The 20,960-nt window shown below is 48.5% G+C and overlaps 10 protein-coding genes across 10 annotated transcripts; 5 read left to right on the top strand and 5 right to left on the bottom strand.

Annotated features, from left to right (window-relative positions):
- Positions 1-62: 62 nt before the first annotated feature.
- HD556DRAFT_1235257 (uncharacterized protein) lies at positions 63-1,124 on the bottom strand (the record flags this gene model as incomplete). Its single annotated transcript, XM_041297731.1, has 1 exon — positions 63-1,124. A coding segment is annotated over one exon (1,062 nt), but the record flags the coding sequence as incomplete, so codon positions are not given.
- Positions 1,028-2,876, bottom strand: HD556DRAFT_1472290 (Aldo keto reductase; the record flags this gene model as incomplete). Its single annotated transcript, XM_041308460.1, has 9 exons — positions 1,028-1,367; positions 1,422-1,582; positions 1,638-1,888; positions 1,940-2,018; positions 2,069-2,219; positions 2,312-2,325; positions 2,431-2,560; positions 2,611-2,634; positions 2,841-2,876. The coding sequence occupies 9 exons, from the start codon at positions 2,874-2,876 to the stop codon at positions 1,320-1,322; spliced, it is 894 nt and encodes a 297-aa protein (XP_041161504.1). The 3' UTR covers positions 1,028-1,319.
- A 498-nt stretch (positions 2,877-3,374) lies between these two features.
- Positions 3,375-4,616, top strand: HD556DRAFT_1431615 (ketopantoate reductase PanE/ApbA C terminal-domain-containing protein; the record flags this gene model as incomplete). Its single annotated transcript, XM_041305033.1, has 1 exon — positions 3,375-4,616. One exon carries the CDS (start codon positions 3,375-3,377, stop codon positions 4,614-4,616), a length of 1,242 nt encoding a protein of 413 aa, XP_041161503.1.
- Positions 4,613-6,908, bottom strand: HD556DRAFT_1363909 (uncharacterized protein). Its single transcript, XM_041302710.1, has 7 exons — positions 6,486-6,908; positions 6,379-6,432; positions 6,307-6,326; positions 5,978-6,260; positions 5,563-5,924; positions 5,245-5,510; positions 4,613-5,189 (listed from the first exon to the last, which is right to left on the bottom strand). Exons 1-7 carry the CDS (start codon positions 6,787-6,789, stop codon positions 5,027-5,029), a joined length of 1,452 nt encoding a protein of 483 aa, XP_041161502.1. The 5' UTR covers positions 6,790-6,908; the 3' UTR covers positions 4,613-5,026.
- Positions 6,909-7,121: 213 nt separating this feature from the next.
- Positions 7,122-8,516, top strand: HD556DRAFT_1235176 (uncharacterized protein; the record flags this gene model as incomplete). Its single annotated transcript, XM_041297725.1, has 7 exons — positions 7,122-7,199; positions 7,257-7,267; positions 7,318-7,549; positions 7,596-8,081; positions 8,133-8,194; positions 8,251-8,292; positions 8,363-8,516. The coding sequence occupies 7 exons, from the start codon at positions 7,122-7,124 to the stop codon at positions 8,514-8,516; spliced, it is 1,065 nt and encodes a 354-aa protein (XP_041161501.1).
- An 836-nt stretch (positions 8,517-9,352) lies between these two features.
- On the top strand, positions 9,353-11,294 carry HD556DRAFT_1472268 (uncharacterized protein; the record flags this gene model as incomplete). Its single annotated transcript, XM_041308459.1, has 7 exons — positions 9,353-9,544; positions 9,609-9,749; positions 9,803-9,882; positions 9,932-10,248; positions 10,297-10,404; positions 10,454-10,647; positions 10,697-11,294. The coding sequence occupies exons 1-7, from the start codon at positions 9,363-9,365 to the stop codon at positions 11,292-11,294; spliced, it is 1,620 nt and encodes a 539-aa protein (XP_041161500.1). The 5' UTR covers positions 9,353-9,362.
- Positions 11,295-11,728: 434 nt separating this feature from the next.
- Positions 11,729-13,765, top strand: HD556DRAFT_1442067 (YccV-like-domain-containing protein; the record flags this gene model as incomplete). Its single annotated transcript, XM_041306405.1, has 5 exons — positions 11,729-12,343; positions 12,394-12,559; positions 12,610-13,334; positions 13,390-13,501; positions 13,557-13,765. The coding sequence occupies 5 exons, from the start codon at positions 11,729-11,731 to the stop codon at positions 13,763-13,765; spliced, it is 1,827 nt and encodes a 608-aa protein (XP_041161499.1).
- Positions 13,550-15,349, bottom strand: HD556DRAFT_372826 (uncharacterized protein). Its single transcript, XM_041310413.1, has 3 exons — positions 14,521-15,349; positions 14,230-14,462; positions 13,550-14,175 (listed from the first exon to the last, which is right to left on the bottom strand). The coding sequence occupies exons 1-3, from the start codon at positions 15,139-15,141 to the stop codon at positions 14,007-14,009; spliced, it is 1,023 nt and encodes a 340-aa protein (XP_041161498.1). The 5' UTR covers positions 15,142-15,349; the 3' UTR covers positions 13,550-14,006.
- Positions 15,350-15,981: 632 nt separating this feature from the next.
- Positions 15,982-18,372, bottom strand: HD556DRAFT_1363861 (amidase signature domain-containing protein). The gene is made up of 4 exons (XM_041302709.1): positions 17,466-18,372; positions 17,304-17,410; positions 16,698-17,255; positions 15,982-16,643 (listed from the first exon to the last, which is right to left on the bottom strand). Exons 1-4 carry the CDS (start codon positions 17,893-17,895, stop codon positions 16,089-16,091), a joined length of 1,650 nt encoding a protein of 549 aa, XP_041161497.1. The 5' UTR covers positions 17,896-18,372; the 3' UTR covers positions 15,982-16,088.
- A 1,105-nt stretch (positions 18,373-19,477) lies between these two features.
- On the top strand, positions 19,478-20,921 carry HD556DRAFT_1235350 (dCMP deaminase; the record flags this gene model as incomplete). Its single annotated transcript, XM_041297740.1, has 8 exons — positions 19,478-19,589; positions 19,811-19,957; positions 20,107-20,255; positions 20,311-20,402; positions 20,453-20,496; positions 20,540-20,672; positions 20,721-20,798; positions 20,846-20,921. The coding sequence occupies 8 exons, from the start codon at positions 19,478-19,480 to the stop codon at positions 20,919-20,921; spliced, it is 831 nt and encodes a 276-aa protein (XP_041161496.1).
- Positions 20,922-20,960: the final 39 nt, after the last annotated feature.

Below are 20,960 nucleotides of genomic sequence, written 5' to 3'. Positions count from 1 at the left end.
GCAACCCTGGCGCTAGCCTCTTCTTCCGCATTCTGAATCTCTTCCACGGTCCGACCAGTTTCCTGCTGAATACGCTCGGCAGCGTGAGAGAGTGCATCACGATGCGCAGTCCAGTATGTCCCATTTGTAGCATTGGAAACGATGTTGCGAAGACCCTCTGATAATTCTGGGTGGGAGGAAATGATACCGGAAACTGCCTTCAAGAAGGCAGCTACGTCATGAGTGAGAGTTGATGCTCCTGTGCCGTCCAAGGTGGGGAGGGCAGGGTCGTCAACAATGGCTGTGTTGGAATCTTCGGTGGATTTCAGCACAGCCTCAGGAAGAACCTGCCCAGAAATTACGGGGGTACTCTGAGCCTGGGCGGGAGTCGCTGTCCCATCGACCGAGACAGGAGACTTGCCATCACCGCCAAATGTGGAAGCTTGATCAGAGTCATAAACACGGGTCTGTGGCTGCAGTAATGCATCGTCGCCGAAAATTGAATCGGTGGACAAAGCATCGTCTTCAACTGTAGGCTGCATCGCGACGCGGGACTTGCCCTTGTCTGCGCGGGAAGTGGGCATAGTAAACGTCCCGTTTGAGCGGGTAGTACCTCCAATGGCGGATTCTTCGTCTGTGTGATTAGACTTCTTGGAGACACTGACGTCACTCTCGAGAACCTCCACAAACGCGTGCGGGCTCTCCGGAGAGTCACTAGACAAGAAAAGACTACCAAGGCTACCAGGGAGACGCTGCCATTCGTCATCGACCTCCCAAATGAAAGGTAGCGACTCCTGTTCTCCGAATGTGTTCCGGAAGTGAGATTGCTGTGGGGGTGCGGTATGGTGGCGGGAGGGCGCTACATCAGTGGACCTAAGGGAGCTGAGGTCTTGTACCGAAAGTCGGATAAGTTTGAATTTGGCGTCACCGAGGGTACTATAGTAGTCCTGCAACTCCTCTTCAGAGCTGAAAGTTACTTCGTCCGAATCTTGGTCAAGGTAGGACACCCCAATATTATCGGTTGCAATACCGAACGTTTCATTGATCTTTGAGGATAGAACAGCCCAACTAGGATGCGTAGGGAATGTCAGGCGACGAGTGAGCCCGCCTTGTTTCGAAAGCTTGAATTGTGCAATTGTAGCCATGGGGGATGAAAGGAAGGCGCTAATTGTGCAATGTTACTAACTATCAGGAGATAAAGCCGCTTTGAAACTCCGACAGCACTGCGGCCCCTTGCGCCCGCAGCAAGTGAACTACAATGTCACCATCCAGGTAATATGATCCGTCTTCTCAGTTCTCCAGCATTCTACACTTGTTCTACACTTCTATCCATCACGCCCCTATGCGAAGATGGCCAAGCGACCATCGATGTCAGCGGGGTCATTCAACTGTGGAGCAAATCTAGATCAGTTGTCATGCAAGCACCTTGAGTACACACGCACCCTCAGGTTAATATTCAGTGCACTCAAGGCTGCAAGCTCGGATTCCGAGAGGTCGAAAGAGTTGCAGTCCAAGTTTGCTGACAATCTGCCAAGATCGTTGGACTTTGGAATGACAGCAATGCCTCTCTGCGTAGCCCAACGCAGCAAAACCTGAGCTTCGGCTGTGAATCATCTTACGTCAGGTCCCGTCACAGATGAATGATATTGCATGCCCACTTTTTCCGTGCGTCTTGGCCGCAGTGGAGGTCACGTCGTGTTTGAGGAGCGAAGGAGCACCTTTATCAACACCAAGTTCGACGTAGGATTGGGGCCCAAACGACGAGTAGGCAGTCACGGCAATGCTGAACGTCTTGCAAAGTTTGACGAGGGCTTCTTGGGTAAGGTATGGGTGCAGCTCAACCTGCAATACCTGGGGCTCGTACTTGGCATAACGGAGAACGTCAAGGATTAAAGACCCCTGGCAGTTACTGGAGGGTGTTCACCAAACCGCACTGTACAACTTAATTCGCAACAATCACCTCAGGCCAATATTTTTCGCCAGCTTCTCATCAACGAGCTCCTCCATTGCACCCCAAGTCTCGTGCATCGGGGTGTTTTCTGAGGTATGATGTGAATCTGAGATACGTCGATCGTAACCCATAACTTACGAGTGTAGACCTTGCCATCGTCACCGAACCACTCAGGGGGGTAGCGGTGGCTGGGATCGACGTATTTCAGTGCGACGGGGAAGTGGACGAGGAACAAGTCGAAGTAGTCAATTCCCCAGAGTTTAAGTTGCATCTTGGTGATTTGTTTAACCTGATTCATCAGTCAGAAATGAGCTGCATCACACATTGCTCGAAATAACTGACATGATCATGAGCATGGAAAGTATTCCATAGCTATGAAACAACGATGCACTGAGCTATTGTGGTAGTGCAATATGTGTGAGAAAGTATCTTGCCTTGGACGTAATGACTATGAAAAGCAAATTAACTGATGAGCTGGTTCAAGGGCGAGAAACACTCACATAGGTCCTCCCGCTTGACGAGGCCGTCCGCAATAGCCCGGCGCACACCATCACCTGCCTCTTTCTCGTTTCCGTAGTCACCGGCACCATCAAGAAGGCGGTAGCCCGCTTTTATCGCGTTGTATATAGTCTAGAAACGCGATAAGAACGCCTGATCACTTTCAAGGATCTGGAACTCACGTCAGCGCATGTGGACTTTGTTACCTGGACAGCAGTTCAGCTCAGGTGTCCAAATTAGTATCAATAGACTTGCCTTCCAGAGCCCGAAGCTGTAAGTATATTGGGGTCAATGGGTTCTGATACTGTGTGCAATGGAAAATCAGCACGTACCCAACCACGGGCATCTTTATGAGAATTTAATGGAGCATATATGATCAGCATTTGATATAGACAAATGATGCGTCACTGACCTTCTGTTGGGTTCTCTTCAAAACAATTGAGGCCATGACTGGTGAGCGCAAAATGAAGTGGGAGTATCAGAGTAACGATGGGATCGATTGGTAGATCGATGGGCTCGCCGAAAGACCTTTAAATTTCGATTTGACGGTCCGAAAATTCTCCGTGATAGAAGATTGGAGACGCATTGGTGTCCTTGTGACATAGGCTCGTTGCGCCATGCTCTCCAAGTTCACACTGGCTTCAGTACGGCACGTGAACTCGCGAGAATAAAACTGGGGTTTCCCCGACATTTATCCTGTCAACGTGGCAGACGACGACGACGACGACGACGACGACGAAGACCGTTCTTTTCAAACCGACTACACATGCGTGTGACTCATTGAGTGCAATAGTTTGTCGTGTAGCAGCTGTTCACACCACGAACTTCTCCTTCTCCCGTCGAGTGCGTCCGATCTTCGTTATTTTATTACGAATATCACATAAACCTTTTATCGTCAGCGTGAATGTCCAGCTTGGCACCTGAGGATTTGAATAGTACCAGTAACATGCGTTTCTACGTCCTCGGGCTCGGGCCCATTGGCTGCCTCCTCGCACACAACTTACGATCAGTTCTGCCACGCACGCACCCAGTCACTCTCATCCAAAAAACTGCCAAGCAGGCGTGGACGCCGCAGAATGCAGCTGCAAAAATAACAATTGAAAACCAAGGAATTCGACAGTCCACAGACGGTTTCGATATTGAGGTGTTCGACAAGCATAGCGGAGCAGGTGGTGGAGTGCGCTTCAACCCCAAGCTTTCAAAGGAGCAGAGTGCCGGATTCACCCCCAGCCATGAAGATTTACGGACAGAACCCATCGAAACATTATTCATAACGACCAAAGCGCATAGCACTGCGCCTGCACTGTCACGTCTAGCTCCACGCCTCACCTCTCGTAGTACCATCGTGCTCTTACAAAATGGCATGGGATTATATGAAGACCTCGTCGAGCGAATATTCCGCAACCCGGAAAGCAGACCACACTTTATCTTGGCATCAAATACCCACGGGGCGTGGCTCAAGTCAGCCTTCCATGTAGTTCATGCGGGAATTGGGGACATCACATTTGGGATCGTCCCGGATAGCCGCAAGCGTGATTTTGAAGCAGCCATGGCGGATGAAAGCGAGCCGGTGTATGAGAGATCACTCATTTTGGACGACATCACACGTCCGGATGACCCTTCATTCGACCAGTACCGCAGCCTACGACACACGGTAGCCGTATTACAATCTCTCGATGCTCTTGGGTGCAAATGGAGTCCTATTGCAGACATCCAACTCGCGATGCGCAGGAAACTCGTCGTGAACGCCATCGTGAATCCGCTGACGGCCGTTCTAGGCTGCCGGAATGGCGGTCTATTCAAGGACGACTCGTCACAGAATATGATGCGCAGCGTCTGCGAAGAGGCTGCTACTGCTTTCCGTGCACAGATTGAAGCGGACACGCAATCATGGCTCGATTCTCTACCTCCCAGCGTGGATAAGAGCCAGGTGCCAGTGGGGCGTGTCCCAAAAGAACTGGGAGCAGATGCTCTTGAACGCGAAGTCCTGCGCGTAACACACGTAACAAGAGGCAACATGTCATCTATGCTCTCCGACATCAGGAAGAACAACCCAACAGAAATCGACTTCCTAAACGGCTACTTAGTCAGGCTAGGGGAACAATATAATATTCCTATGCCAGTCAATAGGGCCCTTGTTCAATTGGTCAAGATGCGTTGCTCGATACCCATCGATCAGACGTTTTAGACTCGAGTATTTTGAGTGGGTCTAATTCTATTCTCTCGTCTACATGTTTGCTTATTTCCGCACGAATAGGTGGAGTCATTTGTGTATATACTCACCCGACAGTGGACGAGGGTCCTTGATAGGCTATCAAGTCGGTACAAACGCTGCATCACCAGACAGTTTAACGGCTCCGACCTACCGTGGTACCCGAGGATAGAAGTCCCTACAATCAAGATATTCTCATTGATCAAGGCATGTCAATCACGTCTGGACTCGGTACGATGTGTGTATTATAAATGACTGGTACATGAGGCGTGTCCATGTGAACGACCTAGATACAAGTCTAAAAATGCAACGATATCAACTTTGGTCCATTAGACTAATAATATTTACGGCGCAAAGTTCACTTCCATTCCATCGATCCAATTATATCAGTGATCATCAGCGTTCGGGGAGCCCCATTTGACGACTCGAGTTGGTCCATCATGCCACGATTCCACTCTCCGACGAGCTAGGGTGGTCATCGTGGAGCCGTGAGTGCCAACGAAGCCAGCTCCATTCGATTGGATGACAGCGTCAATGAACACCGGATACCTGACAACCGCAGCTTCTAGCATCAGAAGGAAAAGACGGCATCTATTCGGCTCACCACTTTCCATAGATCTCCTCTGTCCGCTCTGTTGTATAATCAACCCACGTCCAGCCCAATGCCCTGACCCCAGACCACCATTCTGGGTCACGTTCGTCGCTCGTCATGATAACTTGTGTGACTTCAATACCTTTTTGTGTGCGCAGCTCTTCTTGCACCTCGGCCACCCTGCGCGCAATGACAGGCAACGAGGCAAAGCACTGGTCCAGAGGTACATCATTACAGTAATTGCGGAAGTCACCATGCCGTATGTGGATAGATATATACTATGAACAGTTAAACCCATGGAACAACCTTGGACCTGAAGCTGTCACTCACGGGTGGTGTTGGCTCATTTACTGGCACATTCATAGCGCGCCGAGCATGCTCATTAGCAAGACTTTCGAGGCTTGCATTCCAGCGCATATGTTGGCCCACAAATCTCCATGTAGGACCATAGTCTGATTCCCATTCCCATGCATTCTGTGCACCCATGTAGTACAAATAATCGAAGCATAGCAGCTGGTCATCCGGGGGAAGGGAAACCTGATGTTGAGGGGAAGGATAATTCGTTGATTGCAAATTATTGGCGCGAGCCTCCGGAAATCCCAATGTGGCAAGGGACCAAAAGGAAGCATGGCTGTCTGTTACGCCGGGAGCAGTCAGCTTGACCCAATCTGGGGTTCGTGTCCACGAGACATCTGTGATCACCGCCTAGTTAATCATCAGATAGGGGTGTCTGAATTTGTCTCACCGAGCTTGAGCCAATTAAGGGAAAAACTTCCCCGAGGATGGGATTGGGTCTTTTGGACGCTTTCCCAAAGACTCCAACAGCCAAGGTCGTCGAGAACCTCGCTTTCTGAGTCCTTCACTTCGTGCCATTCAATTATGGGACTCTTTATGGCTTGGCTGAGCCGAGGGACGTCAAACACTTCACCAAAAGCAAATGGGGGTGCACTGTTGTCAACATGAGAAGGAATGAACTTCGCAATTATGGGTATACGCTCTGTTATGAGTGCGAGGTAAATCAAATTTCCCTAGTTTCCGTGAGCAAGCGAGAATGGAAGCGGATCAATGACTTACATAGGTCATCACGTCATTCGCTAGTAAGTAACTGCGGTCAGTAGCGCGAATAGCGGGCTGAGGGTGACGTACTCCAGCCTGCAGAAATCCACGATGTAATGTATTTTGTGTCGTTACGAAGGTTATCTGGGACCAGTGTTGTGAAATTCGAGAGGAATGTCTCAAACGAATTGACTGACCTCGAAAACGCTGAGTGGGTGGGCCTTGGACGTACGACTGCGAGTTGAAGGTAGCGGGATACACAGCCGCCTTTTCAAAGTCAATGTCCAAATAGCTCAAGGGCTTGAGCAGAACAACTCCAAAGCTGAGCAAAGAAACGGCCACCAGAACTATGCAGATTGTCCTGAGAGGTCGCTTTCTGCCCTTAACGGATGCCATTGGCTTGGCGCGGAATGTAGGAATAAAAGGGCTCTCCGGGTCGTCGTATGCCGCCTCTCGTGTTGGGCTTTCTCCTAGCAGAAACTCGTCTGATCTTCTGTCCATGACACGTCTAGACGAGGGTGGGAGCAAGGTTCATATCGATCATTCACATCAGCATTTGTATGAGCTAGGCCCTAGGAGGGGGAGTACCGATATAATCACGTTCCGGTGAAGCTGTGACGCGTTGTCGTGGGAAAGCGCATGACACCGCGAATGAACCACTAATAGTTCCACCCCTGATCTACACCTGCCATTTTGAGAATTCCGGTTTCTTAGCTCACCCGAACGATGAACGTTCTGAACCAGTTCGTTCCGGCTGTCCTAGCGGTAATCTGTCCCACATTAAAACCACAAGTTGATCCCTGTGTTCTTCCAGTCCCCCCATTCCGGAAAGCATGAATAACAGGTATTTTGACGCGAACACACCGAAGGTAGCGGCGGTCGTGGGGTTTTACATGTCCGCCGCACTGGTGGTGAGTAGCCTATGCCATGCATAATGTGACTCTAGCCCCTAACAAACACACTGGTAGATGGTTTTTGTGTAAGATGGTCTAGCTAGAGTGTGGACATTGACTCAAACTCTGAGTGCAGGAACAAAGCTGTTCTTAATGGTTCACCGGATTTACCGCTGCTATTCCTCCTCCTGCAACTACTCATCGCAGTCATACTTCTCCACGTGGCGGCTATGTTCATTACACGTGTCGAGATACCCAAGCTCGAGCTTGGAACCGCGAAGAAGCTCACACCTGTGGTCCTTGTCAACATTATTGGACTCATTTTTAATACTCTTTGCCTTCGTGATGTCGAGGCTTCTTTCTTCCAAGTGTGTGGTCTCCTAGCAATGTAAAGATCGCCGTTTAACTCCACAGATTGCGCGTGGCCTTGTCCTACCTCTGACCATCGTTGTATTCTCTGCACACACTCGCACTGTGCCTTCTATTCGAGTTGGAATTGCTGCTGGGTCAGTTACCATAGGTTTCTTGCTCGGCGTGGCACCGTCTGCAGCAGTTCCCTCCCATGTTGCACCTTCAAGTCTTTCCCTGTTATATGGTCTCCTCTCGTCGCTTTTTATCGCTTTCCATGCTGTTCTTATCAAGTCCTCCCTCCCTTATTGCAACAACTCAACCATTCAACTTGCATACTGGACCAACTTGGGCTCTGCAATTTTCCTTCTCCCTTTCGTCTTGCTTCACAAAGAAATTTTTATCCTTGAGGACCTTATTCACGATTCGAATTGGGACGGACAAGTATTCCTATGGGGGAGTGTCGTGACTGGCATTTTCGGGTTCTTACTTTGTATCGCCGGCCTGCTCAGCATCAAGGTTACAAGTCCTATCACACATATGTTCTCTAGCGTAAGTCATCTTCACTGTATACAGAATATTGATGGGAGTTTATTGCCGCAGGCCTTAAGATCTGTTATTCAAACCCTGCTGGGTGTCTGGATATTCAAGGACATCATGACGGTGTATGTACTCGATTTTGATCCATAAAGTCTTCGAGATGAACTCTATCTTCGCACAGCAATCGCGCAAGTTCTATTCTGGTTATCATGATAGGCACCATGTACGTGCCTGTATTGTTGAAGTCTAGATCCTGCAGGAGTACTGATGGCACATTCGTTCCTGGTAATTAGTTATTACACCTGGATCAAATCGTTGGAAACCGCACCTCCGCCGCGCAAGGATGTTGACCTCGAGGCTATAGGAAATAGGAAACGCGAAGAAGATTCTGATGATGGCGAAGCTACGGTAGTTTTCGGAGTATCGGAAGAGGATGAGAAGGCGTAAGGAACCGTCGACACTCGTGTCCTTATAATAGGCACGGACATATGTCGTGACTCGTGAGTGATCATCACAACAGGTATATTGCTACCCGAGACAATTGTTATTAGTACGACTCTTACAGACACTTACTTACCATCTGGCATCAACGCACATTTACGAACAATCATATTACGCACTGCAAGTCATTAGCTACATATGTCGTGTTTGGCGTGCCTACAATCAGGCCGGTGACACCGACAGGGACGACGAAGCGAAGTCGATGTCATGATCAATTGCGCAATGTAGTTTGCATCCGTCGGATACTTTTAAGTCCGAGTAACGTTCTGGGTCGTCGTGGATGAGACAGCCTTGATCATCATTCGAACTCCCGGGCCATCATCGATTGTAGTTACGCGATTGCTCTCGCACGATGGGTCTTCCGAGTCGAGCCGTTATCATATACACCAGTAACGGCATTAGTCCGTCGGGTCGGCTATCGATAACCTGGCCAAGGAATTACATCACATAGAAGTTCTTGAAATTAGTTCCTGGTGGATAAAAGTTAGTACAAGTGCAGCAGTCAGGCATGTGAACCATGACACGCGCAGTCACCTGAGTGCCTTCCATAAATCAAATGCCACGTATCCCCATTTGTCGACCGTCCGTCCAAGCTGTCCCGTGACGACAGATGACATTGGCAGTGAACTTCTGCTCATAATAACAAAGTTTGAACCACTCACTGCAAACCGAACTTCAACGAACCAGGTCGAGATCGTTTTGATCGGCTTCAGTCCTAAACCAGGGCAAGCAAAATGAAATGGTATTGGTATAAGATGCCCTCACTCATCTCCCCTAAGCAACCAAGAGGATATGGATACCTCACCTCCAGTGCTGTTGGATGCCTCGTACAGCGTCTCCGACTCGGACTCGGAGGTGAAACCTCATAGAAGCTATTGCTCATCTCTGAAAGATACATGGAAGGTGGAACGCCCACTGGGCAACAATGAACTATCTTACTTTCTTCCCTCTCGCGCGGATGGCGTTAATGACATGTAAGCTTTCAAAGCCATCTCTTCAATATACGGGCATCTCATGATAAGTTGTATCACCTCGTAGGTACCTTCACTTGGGCTTCGTTGCTCCAGCGCATGTCGTTCGCCGGGCCCGTGTTCTTATGGTCTGGGCAATCCTTCGTATTCGCCATCCGCTGTTGGCTTCAAAGGTCGTTATGCAAGATTATGACGACGTCAGATTTGTGTAAGTTCAGCTTCTAGCTTGATGTTGCAACCACATGGCTTTACCATGCCCAGGTTCAACCCCCCGCAATCTCCTGAAGATGCTCTGGTTGATGCAGACGGCAATTTGGAATACAGATCTTCAACCAAGGATGGTACGTCCACGTTGATGTCCCGATTTCTTGAAATTCATGTGAGTCCTAGAGCTCATCGATTCATATCTAAATGGAGCACGAACATTGTCGAATGACCGCTTGTCCTATCTTGTTGTGTCTCAAGGAGGCACATCTTTACCTAGCCCCCCTCTAACGCCTCGCTCTACGTCACCGTTTGACGAACCCGAATATCCTTCATATAATCATGACATCATGATTTGTGCCGCTCACTTTTTGGGGGATGGCATGGCGTTGCACCAATTTGCAAACGACTTTTTTGGACTGCTCGGTGGTGACAAAACCATTGTTGAACTTGAGGCTCAGCTGAAGGAGGAGCTCAGCTCCCGATGGGGCGCAGACTCTACGGTATGCATCTCTTATGTGGTCTCAAATTTAGCTGAGTACCGACTCCAGATCGCCGTATTACCGAATGCCTTGGAAGACAACTTTACCGTCAGTCCTAGTAGACTGCGCAGGGCAGCCGAAAAGGTCGACTTCCAGTTAAGTCAGAGAAGATTTGTGGTGAATATTGTGCCTTTTCTTGACGGGTGGTCTGTTCACAACTCGGTAGGGCGGTCATTCGTTCCGGCGACAAACAAAGCAGCCTAGGCATACCATTGTTCCGACTGTTTCGTATGATACTGAGCGGACGAAAAGCATTCTGAAAAGATGCAAAACGCATGGTGTTTCCGTCTCCGCAGCTACGTTTGCTGCATGTAACATTGCTTGGGCAAAGATGTGCTCTGAGAAACAAGACTTGTCAATGTAAGTCAAGACATTTCGATTATGCCTTCCATATCCAACATTTGCGCAGGATGATGTACTCGGCTCTAAACCTGCGCCCATATTTCACGGTGAAGCCAGCAAATGATTCATATTGGTTTCTTGCGATTGGCTATTTCAACGTGATTCTCCCAACTTTTATACCTCGGTCGATCGACTTGTCCTCGGTATTCTGGCATCGGGCCCGGGTTGCAAAGGAGCAGAGCATTCAAGCTGCCAAAAACCAGATGATCGTATCACGTAGTCTCTTGATGACTGAAGAGAGGGGAAAACGGGCTTGTATCTGGGCTAAAGAAGACGATGAAAGGGAACGTGGAACATTTGTCCCCCCTCCTCCTCCTCCTGTTCCGGCCGTGGAAACCGCACCACGCACGCCTTCTGCCGCATTAATTGGCTTATCCCTTCTAGGAAACCTCGATGGCATATACAAACATGGAACCTTCCCTACTATCAAGCTCCACACACTAACGACTGGTTCGCGGCAGCGGTCCGGAGGCATGCTGCTATTTGGGTACACGTTCGCTGGCAAGTTGTGGGTCAGCCTTGGATATGATAAGAATGGCTTTGATAAGGTAATGGTGGAGCAGTTCTGGGAGAACATGCTGCAGACGATGGACGAATTGCTTTGAAATGATACCAATACTAATTGTAGCATGGCAGAAGCGAAGGGGAACCGAACTGTGCGAATTTACCCCAAGGACTAGTTAAGTCTACGTATACTCAGACGTTTTCTCTCGCTATCTATAGTTGTGGACATTATCTTCGCTTACAGTCTTTCTTCTACTCCCACGTAGTTATTAGACGAAGGTCTTCGTCAAATGGACATCCGATTTCCTCGACCTCGTGCCCGGCAAATTGCGTTTCATCGATAGATTACGATCTAAACTGTGTCCATCAGAAATACCACGTTACACGCAGGACTTTCGAGAATTCGGTATCTCGAATTATACAAGTCAACATTCGCAAGCTATCTCTCTCAGCCTATCAATTGTTCACGTGACCTAGTTAGTATGGATGATTTGTCATACCATGTGCAAGATCATAGAAGCCTACCACTGCGGCGATGACGATACGGGAACTTCCCTTTGACCTCTATGTACAGATTCTGGAGCAGTTAACACCATTGACAGGTTCCGACGAGAGCATTATTGTGCTTATATCTTGCTTAAAGACAAGCACTTTGCTTCGAGCAGCTGCATCTGTTTCGAGACTATGGGAGCCACATTACCGTGCCCGATACACAATATGTGACCCCACGAAAGAGCAATCGCGAAAGCGATCTACAGGTGGCGACTGGCGACTGATGTATTTTGAGAGGCGACGCATAGACCTCGAGACATTGCAGATATTGTTCAAGATCGTCATGGAACGGGGTGATGGAAGACTAGAAAGAGCGCGAGAGGTCAATACCATGTTCTCGTTTGACGCATGGAATGTCCTCGAGAATGCCGCAAATTGTCCGCTTCCGGTCACATTCCGCGAGCCAGGAGTTCCAGATCGGAGGCCCGTTCCACCTCATGCAGTTCCCCTTCGCTTTTGGGCTCAAATGCTTCTTGGTGCTATTGCTAGAAGTGATGCTGTTTACACCTGGGGGAAACTTATCTCTAATGACACACCCCAATCGCTTGAGCTTTCGTTCGCTTGTATGTCCAGCTTTTTCGTTTACCCTCCCATGAAGGTTCGTAGCTTCAGTTTGTTCATTCTTAACGGTTGCTGAACTCCTTCGAGGTCTTGTCCCAACTCGAAGAACTTGCGACTCTCTGCAAAATCTACTTCATCGAGCACCAAATTCCCCTTGATCCTGCTGAATTCACCAGTGATTCTGGGAAGCTCAGACTCGTCTGTTCGTCAATCTGCGATTTTTTGTGGAGCTGTGGCTTTGAAGCCGCGGATGGTGAGCTCTCCTTAGATATAACAATACATTTTTCAACGACGACAATTCAGGAGAGCGGTTTCACATGTTGCAAAATCGGTTTCCTCACCTTTTCTTAACCACGCACCAGGCAACCATACCCATATCACTTGTATACATTTTCGTGTGCATTGCACGCAAGATGGGCGTCACGGCATCACCTACCGACTTTCCTAGCAGAGTTCTGGCTGTCGTATCTTCTCCCCACCCAGATGTCTTAGAATTTTTTGTCGACGTTTTTGGCTCACGAACACAAGCCATTCTGACGCTCCATGACGATATTCCGCGCTTCCTTATTCAAGCAGGAATCCACACCAATACAATACTCCCATGGATTAGCAGTGCTTCCTCCACCTCCATGCTGCTGCGGGCATCCCGGAATGTCTTAGCGTCCGTCAACAACTTTCCCGCAGGAGCAGCAGCTCCCGAAGTCGAGCTGCACACAGCAATATATGCCAGCCTTACGATCAATGCCATCTTTATGAACGACCGCAGGTATCTCTTGAATATAATGAAACATATCAATCGGTTCCTCCTTGATCTGCTGCCAGTGCTCGTCGATTCATTGACTCCTCTTTTACACCCATACCTCCAAGAGCAGCTTACGACGCATTGCAACGCTATCATGGAGGACGAGAAGGAAGCGGCTACTACCTCTCATCCTCGTTCTGCACTCACACGGGAGGTGAAATTCTTCGTTGGCATGGTTTTCAAGCACGCAGCCCACGGATACGTAGGATATGTATACGGCTGGGATGTGGGTGTTGAGTTGATATGCTATTTTCATCACTCATTGTATTTTTTTTTGTTAGCCCTCCTGTGCAGCGGACGAGGACTGGATCCGTGAGATGGGTGTCGATTTGCTCTCCCGAGGGCGTCATCAACCATTTTATCACGCTCTAGATCAGAGTGGCTCCTTGCGCTGTAAGTGCACTCCCTACATCTCAATGCCAGGGCTGATATTTCTGCGATGCCACAGATGTTGCAGAGGATAATATTAGGGCGACATGTCTAGAACCAGCTCATGTTCACAGAATTTTTACAGACGCACCACGAGCAGGGATGTACTTCGAGGACTTGACTCAAGTTGATGGGAGAGCAAGGTTTCTGTTGAGCCCAGAACTGAATGCAGCGTATCCTGATGACGAAGCCTTTGGTGATCGGTGGCTCAGACAAGGAGAGGATTGATTATACATCTATTGGTATCGGGTAGTCTAAAGGACCAAGAAGAAATACACAAGTACAACGTGTAGTCGAATCATACAAGGGATCAAGAAGAAATACACAAGCACACATGCTATGATACAGTCAAGCAATAGAGAATGATAATGCTACAGACAAGAAGTGGGATGTTAGAGGGACGTATGAACGACCATGCAGAGCAACGCAAAGCAGAGAAACCAAAGCGACCCAGAAATATGCTCAAAATCTACCAATGACCGAGTTCGACTTTATCTTGATCGAAACCAATCTCGAGCCATCGCTCGGACAAGGGAGACTCATCATCAAGACCCTGGAAACCCACGCGGCCATACACTATCCGGGCGGAGTTATCAACACCGACGTATAAGACGATTTCCTTATACTTATCCAGCAACCTGTTCAGAAAGAAGTTAGGTTCATGTTGCAATATTATAGCCGCTAGTACGTACTCGCTGCAGGCATGTCGAACTAATTTCTCAGCACAGCCTTTACCCCTCCATTTATCTGGGGTGTAGACCTTTGAGATGGTAGCAATGCCTTCTGACTTCCGCGTCGCGGCAACAATAGTGGCAATTTCGGTTTTTTCATTGCCCCTTTTGATCTCGAGGACCCAAACTGATTTATTTGCAATCAAAAGCCTAGCTTCTTTGCGGGCTTTCTCCATACTGAGGCAGAACGGGGGCTAAAGAGATTCATTTATAAACGTTTTGACCTTTAGAAAAAGGATGCAATAGACATACCGAAGTTGCTGCAAAATCGTGGCACAGTACAGCAATATCTTCAGTGTCCTGTTCTACAGCAAGCCGCGGGTCGAGCATTACATCCTCTGATGGACGAGGAGGCCGCTGTTGGCGGACCAATGTCCTTTCGGTACACACCGAGAAAAATGCACTGTAATACGGTTCCTCGATGCGACCAATCCCTGTGAGTCTTTCCCATGTCAGAGCGAAGGCCTCTGCGATGGTCTCAACGGAGAAAATGGAAAAGACTCGCTCCTTCCTGAAGCCAGGCTCGTCCAGAAGTGCGCTGCATAGCGCCTCCGTGGAGCTTTCAATGAGCTCGGGGGTAAAATCAGCAATGGGGATTGTGGGAATGATGAACAGGGGGTATTTGTCTAGCGGTCCCTCTGTGCAGGAAAGCACGAGGGATATTTCGGAAGTTCCAGGCTGCGAATATGCCAACCAAAGCTGGTCAGCAGCATCGATTTTGGGCGTGAATTTTTGACGGCCAAAAACTTTCTCTGCATGGGGAAGAACAAGATTGGCACGAGCAGCATTAGAGAGTAGAGCGTGCCATCCAGCCTCTGAGATGCCCGTGGAGAGGTCAAAGCGCTGAATAGAGGAGAGTAGTAAGCCAGGCATGCTTTATGTGAGGATTGGAAGGTCAGAAGGCTGGAAGGTTAAAAGGCTAGGAGGTTAGAAGACTGGGTATGAGTGTAGCTGGATCCTCGAGCCCGCTTTTGCTTTATAGTAGTAAATTTCTGCAGCTACAGCACCTGCGGCACTACCTTTTCTCAAGAATCTAACCTAAACGTTCCGATACTCATAGAAAGCACAGGCTGGATAAGAGGGCCAACGTCTACGAACGTGAAAACGTGGAGAATAACTATACAGGGATAGGAAAATACAATAAATTGAACGTTGTGGCACAGATAATGGAAGACTTGCCGTCCAAGTCCTCCATCCTGTGGCCATAGATGATTAAGGTACTCGCCTGGCAGGCGACTCCATCATACAGTATTCGGTTGATGACACTCACCGCTCCGGCGATCACTTTAAGGGTACAGCATCGAAGAGTCTGTTGTCTTTTCGTGAGACAGTATATGCTGACGAACGGTCCAAGCACAGGCCTCAGCCTGCCAGTAGTAGCTTGCAAGTGCCATCCTGTGGGGGCATTGCGGAGGCCAGCGCGGAGTCACATGGGAGATACGTTGTGAACCACATGCAACGTATCGGCGACGTTCTCCACGTACTCCGACCTTGTATACAAAGGGGGAATAGGCAGTGGTAGTAATTCCACGTTCAAAAACTGTTCAAGATAAGTGGGAGCGCCCAAGGAGCGCTTGTGAAAACGTTTCAAGGTCCCTGGTGACTTGACCAAAAAAAAAAAAAAAGGGTCAGACATGCCGTAATGCACATCGTGGTCGGAGGTCGTACGATGGTCATGAGGCCATGCAATGAATTTTACAAGGAACGTTGTCCATAGCGTATATTGAGTGTATTTGCATTCTACGAAGATATTATGTAACACTCGTGTTAACAGTCACCTAGATACTACTTATATGAATATTTGAACACCTCTCTCGGGCTTACAAGGCATTCTCTTTAAACACCTTTTCCAAAACGTTTAGCATAGCCAACAACTTTTCCTCGTTGTGCCTCCGACCCACGAGCTGTAGAGATATGGGAGTATTATCATATGTGGTTGGGTTCCATTGACTATGAATAAAATTTTCAAGATCATTCCTTGAATGTGGAAGAGGTGGGTAGGTGGCAGATGCTGTGGCAGTGAACCGATCGACGGGAAAGGCAACGCCTGGCAAGTCTAACAGATTCCAATGAGAGGTATAACCCCACCAACTGGTCGTGTTATGGGGCGGAGCCAATGTAGGCGCAACCGGACAGAGAATGGCGTCCACAGGACGCCCACTAACAGTACGTCGTTGCGTAGCATTCCAGTGTGCCAATGCTTTCGAACGGAACGTTTCCCGTTCCAAGTTGAGCTTGAATATATCTGCAGGCGTATACGGATCTCGTCCCTGTGCGTGTTTGAGGATCCATTCGGTTTGAGGTACCTCGGACTCTCCACCTGCTCTAATGGTTTCGTGGTACTCCGCTCCGCCATCCAGTAGATACAGCTTCGCCTACGCGAAGAATAAACCCATTAGATTTAATACCGGAAATCAAAGGTATCTTACAATGAGGTCCCATCCGTTCTGATGATCCACCGCCTGCCATTCGATCACGTCGTGACCAGCACGTGCTAAGGCGTGTTTGTATTTGTTCAGGGCCTGCGTAATTGGAGGATGCGGTGTAACAACGCCATCATCAAAAAGGATAGCAATCGCAAGTTTGTCCGGTAAACCTTCCCCGTTCGCCACACCTCTTTTCCATGGCATTTCCAGGAGTGCAGGTTCATTGAGCCACGGCTCTGCATCGAGCATTACTCGACAGAATAACTCGAGGTCCCTTGCAGACCTTGCCAACGGTCCGACACAACCCACGATTGCATCCATCCCGTCATGAGAGCCCAAGAGACCAGAATGTGGCAGACGTGCCACTGATCCTTTCAGCCCATACAAACCACAATGGGCTGCAGGGATCCGAATGCTCCCGCCGATATCGGTTCCAACGCCCATAGGGCTACCATGACATGCTATTAGCGCCCCTTCGCCGCCACTGCTTCCTCCTGGGGTCAGATTGCGATTAAACGGGTTAATAGTCTTGCCGAACACGTTGTTGTCCGTCTCAAGTGACTAAAACCAGGTAAGCGAATGCACAAAGACGTACACAACACCACTGACAAGTAAAGTTTGTGGAGTCTGTGTTTTGACGTATAGAATCGCACCGGCGTTGCGTAGAATTTCTACCAGCAGTGCGTCCCTGTCCGCAACAGTTTTATATGCCCAGCCTTGATATAAAAAGGGCGATAAACGACTGGTTTGGGCCGAACATATAGTACTCACCAAGATATCCTGACGAAGTGTCCAGACCTTTTATTTTGATGTGATCTTTGATGGATACTGGTAAACCGTGCAGTGGTCCTATGACATTTCCAGTGTTTTCTAGATGTTGGTCAAGCTTGCTGGCTTGGTGGAATGCTTCATCAAGCAAAACTTCTGAAAGACAGTTGGTGACATCTTGGGCAGCCACCGCTACTTTAACGAAGGCCCGCAGAACTTCCTGCGCAGTATAGACTCGTTTTCGGATCAAATCTACGATCGCTGTTGCATCACAATGGACGATGATACGCTCCGTCTCTGTGAGCTTGCTGAGCGGGTACTGCGAAAGATCGACGGCATCCCTTGGAACATAAATGCGCCCTTTGCGATATGCGGATAGCTTTGCCTCGCGCTCTTTTCGTTTTCGGGCAGCTACATCCTGGATTTCGATCATCGTAAATAGATGGAACGGCAGTCGAGGCGCCGTTGACAAAATTTTAGCAGCTGAAAATGGCGCACCTCTTTATACGTTACTGGTACCAGGTAGCAATATGAAATCCCACAGACCAAAAATGAATAAAATTCGAATCCCTCGAGGCTATGCGCCGGGACGCATCTGATTGACTTGCGGCGGAACGGTGCGTGCGAAGCCCATGAGAGTCTGTGTACACTGCAGATAAGCTGTAATTGGGAGACCGATCGACCGGATGACATGCATGCCAGCCAGTGGGGAGTGAAAAATGTCGCTATGCCTGCCTGATTACTACTAGCGCTCGTACAGCATGTTGTAATTTTTTTTCATTCAACATGCGTGGTTCCTGGGAGGAAAACAAGATGATTTTGTCTGCCATATGCATCATCGAATCTGCCAGCCTGGGTTGTGTTCAAAGCCTGTCGGTGTGAACTGTAAACCTTCAAGCTAAGCTTCAAGCTAATACTTAATTCACGGCAAAACTTGTTAAACTTGTTTACCGGCCCTGCGATGCAAACAACACCAAACATGGTCCAAATATACTTTCCGTTCTATTAGAACGGATCCGATCTGATCTGATCTGCTCCCAACTGACGCACTCAACTCTTCTTAAGCTGGGCCCTAAATGTGCAACATATGTCTTCTAGACACTAGCATGACCACTCGCAAAGCGCGGAAGATAATGTCAAGGCAGGCGCTATATTCCACTTGCGTCCCTTATCTAGACCAAGAAACTTCTGCATATTCCGGGATTCTGCTTCTTTGCCGTCACTGGTCATTCTTAATGATCCTGTACTGCCTTCTCAACCACATGACCATCAACAAGAGACTTGAAACCCAGTGTTATCGGAGTCCTCGGCTACATCGTACCACGTCAGATCAAGGCGTTAATCAACGTAAAGGAGACTCCAAGGTTCTCCGATGGCGGCACTGCGTCTCAAGTAATTCTTGATGTTGACAACTCTTCCATAGCTGTCGTTTTTGTAATATTGTCGTGCCGATCCGATGTCAATCTTCTGGCCTTATCCCTCACCGTCTGTCGCCGCACGTCACCCTACTAGATCCGACTTTCAAGGAGCTTCGAGTCAGTAGCGCCTGATACCAATCTTCTTACTAAACTTGAAGGGCTCAGCTGAGCCCACACTTGCCAAGATTCTTCAAATTGGCCCCAGACCAGAGGCTGTGGTATTCATGTAAACGCCGAGATCTATACTTCCAGTGAGCTATGATACTCTCGAATATCGATCAAGATGAATGTCCCGCATTGACTCAATTTGTGCCTGGCCCATCAGTACACGCTCCGGGACAGCCTGGCCGAATATTCCGATATCCTTAATTCCAATTCGCCGCGCACCACCCACTGAAATATGGCGGCTAAAAAGACACCAGACACATGACCAACCCTTGATAGGCAACGTTACGTTCGACGAAAATTTGAAGTATTAGCAGCCCTCCAATGATGTCATTTGTTTATTTTATGTATTATAATAAATCACGTGACTTCTTGATATTCGCAACATTCGCCTCGACCTGCTACTTTGTCTTTCGTGTGTATCACGCCTCGATGTTTATTGCTATAATTGGTTTGCGTTTTTCGGGCAAGTCCACTGTCGAAAATTACCTAGCCACCAAAGACTTTACGTCTGTCCACTTACACGACAAGGATGTAGAGGCAGGTCCTGCCAAACACCCTGTTCTCTGAATTCAAAAGACCAACAATGGTCCCCTCAGATCTCAGCAAGCGTTCAAAATCCGGTTGTCTCGCCGGTGTTGCCCCTGCTTCCGCTGCGGCCCAATACCATTGGCGATGAGCACAAACGCCTTTTGGACTCGCCCACTGCATCACTATCTTCCTCTCAAAACTCAAACGTGAAAACTCTTTCCTTTGCCTCACCAGCCCTGTTGCTGGATCACGTCACACAGCATTGGCGCTCAAATTTTGTTACGACTGACCTCGACTCAGACAGACTAGTGAACTACTTCATCAGGCGCCCGTTCTTCATGCTAATTAGCATAGATGCACCCATCTTGCAACGTTATCACCGTTGCCACCGGTATTTATCTCGTCAGCTGATGCTGAACGTTTAGCTGAGGCACAACTTAGTCTAATAAACATAGCAACTCTCGAAGACTTCGTGCAGGCACACGACCACGAAGTGTTTGGAGACAGAGTAGGGCCACACTCTCCCGGAGGGTTTTCACTGCTCCGCCGCGCAAGTCCACAGGTCAAACTCAAAATCGTCAATTCCTTCGATTCCATCACAGAACTCTATCATCACCTGGATTCTTTAGATATTACGAATACCAATCGACTTAGACCTCAATGGGATACCTATTTCATGGTATGAACGTTGTTCTACATCATTGATGGATTCAGATGGATTAGATGGGCTTCAGACGCTCGCAGATCTTGCTTCGCAACGTTCCAACTGTATGAAACGCCGCGTGGGCGCCATACTTGTCCGTGAAAACCGCATCGTTTCCACAGGGTATGTCCAAGTTGTACTTCGGATATCAAAGCTGTTATCTCGGCCCACAGATATAACGGTACTCCTCGTGGTGTCAAAAACTGCAATGACGGTAGTTATCTTTCCCTCCCCCCGGTCACTTGCTAATAAAAATGCAGGGGGATGCGGACATTGCAATCGCACATCGGCGACTAATGGTACCGAATGTCTTTGCCTACATGCCGAAGAAAATGCGCTTTTGGAAGCAGGAAGAGATCGGGTAGGCGCGAATGCCACTATGTATTGCAATACGTGGGTACAACATTACTACTTTACTGCTGGATTTCATTCTGGGCCTAGATGTCCGTGTTTGAAATGTACCATCAAGATCATCCAGAGCGGTGTTAAAAGAGTGGTCTACAATTTGAGCTATAAGGTGTAAGTGTGTCGACATATTACGCAGTATTTATCTCAAATTACCACAGAGATGACGCTTCTGCACGATTGTTCCAGGAAGCTGGGGTAGACATCTTCCGACACGTTCCACCCCCTGAATCATAAGATTGGAAGATTGATATGTAGTAAGGTACGATATCACGA

The sequence above is a fragment of the Suillus plorans genome (assembly GCF_016647745.1).
Source record: "Suillus plorans strain S12 chromosome Unknown HD556scaffold_21, whole genome shotgun sequence".
Taxonomy (NCBI): domain Eukaryota; kingdom Fungi; phylum Basidiomycota; class Agaricomycetes; order Boletales; family Suillaceae; genus Suillus; species Suillus plorans.
Note: the sequence above shows the minus strand (reverse complement) of the source record. Positions and strands in the feature narration are given on the sequence as shown.

Bases quoted from the DNA above. Each gene is read 5' to 3' on its own strand.
- HD556DRAFT_1363861 (XM_041302709.1), bottom strand. From the start codon at position 17,895: ATGATCGAAATCCAGGATGTAGCTGCCCGAAAACGAAAAGAGCGCGAG. The intron at 17,411-17,465 runs GTGAGTACTATA...TTTTATATCAAG, and splicing joins CACTTCGTCAGGATATCTTG to GCTGGGCATATAAAACTGTT. The intron at 16,644-16,697 runs GTAAGATACCTT...TTCTTCGCGTAG, and splicing joins AGAACGGATGGGACCTCATT to GCGAAGCTGTATCTACTGGA.
- HD556DRAFT_372826 (XM_041310413.1), bottom strand. From the start codon at position 15,141: ATGCCTGGCTTACTACTCTCCTCTATTCAGCGCTTTGACCTCTCCACG. The intron at 14,463-14,520 runs GTATGTCTATTG...GAATCTCTTTAG, and splicing joins ACGATTTTGCAGCAACTTCG to CCCCCGTTCTGCCTCAGTAT. The intron at 14,176-14,229 runs GTACGTACTAGC...CTTTCTGAACAG, and splicing joins GTTCGACATGCCTGCAGCGA to GTTGCTGGATAAGTATAAGG.
- HD556DRAFT_1363909 (XM_041302710.1), bottom strand. From the start codon at position 6,789: ATGGACAGAAGATCAGACGAGTTTCTGCTAGGAGAAAGCCCAACACGA. The intron at 6,433-6,485 runs GTCAGTCAATTC...CACTGGTCCCAG, and splicing joins ACCCACTCAGCGTTTTCGAG to ATAACCTTCGTAACGACACA. The intron at 6,327-6,378 runs GTACGTCACCCT...GTTACTTACTAG, and splicing joins GTGGATTTCTGCAGGCTGGA to CGAATGACGTGATGACCTAT.